Genomic DNA, 5,308 nt, shown 5'->3' with positions numbered 1-5,308 from the left:
GGACAAAAAATAAAATAAATGGTTTTAAGAGATTGCTTACCATTTTGCTCTTTAGTCCACACAATATGTGGACTATCACTACAGTGTACAATGTGTTCAATGCTCTTCACCTATCTGTAAGCAGTATAGCAGTGTATACCTAATAGGTATATATATTATATTAACTGCATAACATAATGTATTTAGCTAAAAAAAACAAGCAATATGTATTAAATGACCTATTGGTACATGAGCATAATCGCAACTAGGGTTAAAATTCTGGGGGGCTACAGCCCAACTAACAAAATTATTAATTTAAAATAATCTATAAGCAGCTTATATCTAAATAAATAAGGAATGTTTTTTGGAGGGGTCTGAATCGTAGTCAGGGGGAGGGGGCTAAAGCCCTTCCCCTCTACTATAATTGCGCCTCTAAACTTGGGCCCTATTTATTGGTCGCACACCCACTAATATGTACCAAGTTGCGGCACTGTGTATACTGAGTACATTAATTGAATTGTATTTGAAAAAATAATTTTTATATGACATCATAATTTATAATAATCGAAATAACTGCAATTTATCATATTATATAATACTGAGTTATTTATTTTAAATATAATTGGATTGAGTTACTTGAATATGGACACGTCATAAGCAGTGTTTGGATTAGATAAGTACTTTTTCTCTAGTTAAAGATAAAGAATCCATGAAATAGAATTTTCACACGTTGCCTACAAAGGTAGTTCAGTAATTGTACTTATAGTCGCTGCGCTGACTGGCGTGTGTGCAATCCACTGCAGGTGAATTGCCTACTTGATATTCTGTCGCCTTACCAGGGTGTCTGAGTTGCACTTACCTGAAACGAGTTACACGCAAAAAGAGTTGAACAATCACCATTTTTTTAAGAGTTATAATCTTTTACAGGCAACGAATACAAATTTTTTACGATTAAACTTTATGAATTATAGGTTTTAAATATAAAAACTGTCACTAAAACATTCATTTTTGTATTCTAATCTTATCGCGGATAATATAAATCCTCTATTATACTATTATTGTAATAATATACATTAAATTGTTGCATTCAATTATTATTATATCATATTATTGTATACTTTGCTTGAACGAAAATCGAAACGAATGTAAATAATATCTTATTTGAACCGTTAAAGTAGAAGTAATTATTTCTTTAACATGACTATTTTTTGTAAATGGTTATTCATCATTGGAAATTGTTAATCTTAGGCTTCATCTATAATATAATAAGTAACAACACCAAATAGCAATGATAATGTATTTATACCACCTATATTATAGGTGATACCATAGTATATTATTCTATCAACTTCTTTATAATACAATAATATTTATATATAATTGTATTATGTAATATCCGTAGGTACATCATCGGCAGCGGCCAGTGATCCAAGTGGTGTAAGGTTATTGTACAGTGACTTTTGATCAAACTGCATTAACTCATAATACTTCTTGGCACTGTATTTAATCCAAAAAACATTATCAAAGTTACATAACATAATTATTAGTAATATTATTATAATCGTTTCTTATGAACCAATGACATAGATGCTTCCGCAAGATCAAGTAGCCTGCAATGTTTCATACCCCATGAAAACATTGAAAAACAATGCTTGGCAATGTATTTCACAGTCAGACTTTTGGGCTTAACCTATATAATAATAATATTAATCGACAATTATTAAACATAATATAATATCACAATATATTATATGTGCTATAATATATACGCTCAAAAAGAGGAAAACCGGAGATGAACAACTTACATTGAAAACTCGTGTAAAACAGTTATTATTTTATAATTTACTACATTACGTCATTACTATAGGGGTATGTTGTGCGTTTAATTAATGGAATTTTATATTCTTGTAAAGCGCAAACGAAAATATGTACTAAATTTGGTATTGGACATTTGGACATGGAAAAACAAGTAACAACCACCAATAAAAAAAACGAAAAATCCACGATCAACCAAATTCAAACTAGAAAATTCGTGTAAAACAATTTATTAAATTATTATTATTATATAGGTTAAGCCCAAAAGTCTGACTGTGAAATGCATTGCCAAGCATTGTTTTTCAATGTTTTCATGGGGTATGAAACATTGCAGGCTACTTGATCTTGCGGAAGCATCTATGTCATTGGTTCATAAGAAACGATTATAATAATATTACTAATAATTATGTTATGTAACTTTGATAATGTTTTTTGGATTAAATACAGTGCCAAGAAGTATTATGAGTTAATGCAGTTTGATCAAAAGTCACTGTACAATAACCTTACACCACTTGGATCACTGGCCGCTGCCGATGATGTACGGATATTACATAATACATAAATATTATTGTATTATAAAGAAGTTGATAGAATAATATACTATAGTATCACCTATAATATAGGTGATACTTATAATTCATAAGTTTAATCGTAAAAAATTCGTATTCGTTGCCTGTAAAAAATTACAACTCTTAAAAAATTGTGATTGTTCAACTCTTTTTGCGTGTAACTCGTTTCAGTAAGTGCAACTCAGACACCCTGGTAAAGCGACAGAATATCAAGTAGGCAATTCACCTGCGGTTGATTGCACACACGCCAGTCAGCGCAGCGACTATAAGTACAATATTACTGAACTACCTTTGTAGGCAACGTGTGAAAATTCTATTTGATGGATTCTTTATCTTTAACTAGAGAAAAAGTACTTATCTAATCCAAACACTACTTATGACGTGTCCATATTCAAATAACTCAATCCAATTATATTTAAAATAAATAACCCAGTATTAAATAATATGATAAATTGCAGTTATTTCGATTATTATAAATTATGATGTCATATAAAAATTATTTTTTCAAATACAATTCAATTAATGTACTCAGTATACAATATAATATAATTATTATGTAGGTATCTATACTTATATTATAACGAAACATTATGAACGCTTATTTAACTTTTGTTGATTGTTTTTCCATTATGAAATCGGCCGACATTGTACGACATCAAAGTGTGAGGCGTCCCTTGAATGTCCATCGAGCAAAGGTGCACGTCAAGGCCGGCCAAACCCGTACCAGACCAGTGCCAATGCACGACTGTGTCCAAAAAATCGAATTTAAAAAGATTCGATAACGATGTAACATGGAAGTGTTTAGTGTTTCGTATTATTAAATCTAGTATGTTTGTCATACATTGTTTAAACCAACTTTAGGTCTATAATTATATATACCTACTATATGTATGGTTGTTATAAATAAAAAAATAATATGCAAATCTAGACATCTTCATTTGATCAGGCCAAAATATATCGTAAATATACACCATACAGACTCTATCATAATATATACACAGTTAATCAAAATAAGGTATGCATACTCACCTGTTGATTATGTAAAGTGTCGGGGAAAATAGAACTATCGAGACATAACTACTAACATTTGTCTTTATATTCATTGAAATTGCCTATATTAAACTCCGTAAAACTCCTTTTTTTGTAATACATTATAAAATATTGTAAAACGGATATTTCTCATATATTTCATACAAATGCAATCTGCACCTGCGGGTTACAAGTACAATAGGACTATTTGCTAATTAAATTTAATATACAAATGAATAGCTTAACGGCTTAACGGAAAAGCCTCCTACTGGTAACACATATAAATTGAAAACAAAAAGAATAATTAAATTATATATCAGTATAGTTATTATTAATATGAAGAGTATACCCTTGAATAATAGAATTATTTTTTGTATGCTATATTCAGTTTCAATACTCCCTTGTTGACATTATTTTGGTATGAATATGAAAAAGTGAAATACCCATACAAGTCTATTATGACTTATGAGGGTGTATACAAATGTGTAATACCTACACATTAATGTGATAAATATATTATTATGTACAGTATAAAAGTTCATATATTTTATTTTATTATCTTTTAATAAAGGCCACATCACAACTGGTCATTTAAAATACATGGATTGGGTTTTATCATTAAATCAACATAGATATTTCATCAAGATTGAAGTTTAGTCTTATTTCAGCTTTTTCTTAAACTCATTTAACTGATATTTAAATTCAACCTATTATAGATACATCAAACTCAAATGCCAGATTATTATTGTTAGCCATGCTTATATAAATGTTTTAAGTGGTTTAGAAGCTAATACAAGGTCTCGGAAGCTACCTAACAGTTTTACAATGGTGTTTATTTATTTTATTTTTATCCTGTATACAAAATTTCTATCAGAAAGAGTGCTTTGATTTTAACATATAGTATTTTATCTGTTAGCAAATCGGATCAAGATGGTACTTTAGAGAGGTCATTTTTCGATTTTCTCAATACTTATTTAATGCCGCAGGAAAAACCACCGACAAATTACAAAAGAACGAGATTTTAATTTCTAACACTTTGTTTAATACAATAGAAACGAATAAAATTATTAAAAAATAATAATATTATTATATTTATTCAACTTAAAGGCTATAATAAACAATAGCAATATAAAATATCCTGACTGACAAACCGTCTCCGCTCAGAATCGTTTTTACTTTTTCTTATACAGTGATATTATATCATTGAATTCAAGTTTAATACAATCCATTTCACATTGACACGCTTTTAAGCTACTGTAGGTACAGCAGAGTGACATCAACTTACCCGCTTTTTTTTTATGTTTATGTCTACACATAAAACAAATTATAATTGAAAAATGAAATTATATAGAACCAAAAATACATTATTTAAATTATAAGTTTAAAGCATGATTATGGTTTGGTTTCAGTAGGATGTCAGCGAACTATTTGTTTTCTATATTTGTCCCACACTCATCATAACATTTGAGTTTATACTATAAATAGAAAATTCTAATATACATAATTCTGTGAAAATTTAAACTATCTAAGGTTATTAATTTTGGAATTACAAAAAAATAACAAATTAGTGTTTGTTAAAAACTGGTTACGATATTGTATTTTTTTTTGTTTTCCACGATTATTTACTTAGTTAATAAATATTTTTGTAGATAGTAAATATTTTCAGGTAATATAAATTTTAATTTATATACGTGTAGGCAGTTTAACAGATAAACTTTGATTTATAAACCTAATTTTATTTTAAACGTCAAATTGGTATACATTTATGTTTAATAATATTTTACAATTTGAGAACACTAAATTCATCAACGTAATTTATTTTTAATAACTAAAGGTACCTACTTACTATCTATATGACTGTATAATTATTTTAATTACTAAACAAAATTAAAACAAAAAAAAAGTGGCAAAAATTA

At 28.2% G+C, this 5,308-nt stretch overlaps 1 protein-coding gene across 1 annotated transcript in view; it reads left to right on the top strand.

Annotated features, from left to right (window-relative positions):
* LOC100569297 (fatty acid synthase-like) overlaps positions 1–2,183 on the top strand; it is a 12,693-nt gene extending 10,510 nt beyond the window's left edge. Inside the window, exons 9-10 of the mRNA XM_029487672.1 lie at positions 1,847–1,948; positions 2,049–2,183. Coding sequence (XP_029343532.1) covers positions 1,847–1,948; positions 2,049–2,183 — 237 coding nt within the window. The remainder of the gene's footprint in view (positions 1–1,846; positions 1,949–2,048) is intronic.
* Positions 2,184–5,308: the final 3,125 nt, after the last annotated feature.

Source organism: Acyrthosiphon pisum, chromosome A1 (genome assembly GCF_005508785.2).
Source record: "Acyrthosiphon pisum isolate AL4f chromosome A1, pea_aphid_22Mar2018_4r6ur, whole genome shotgun sequence".
Taxonomy (NCBI): Eukaryota; Metazoa; Arthropoda; class Insecta; order Hemiptera; family Aphididae; genus Acyrthosiphon; species Acyrthosiphon pisum.
Note: the sequence above shows the minus strand (reverse complement) of the source record. Positions and strands in the feature narration are given on the sequence as shown.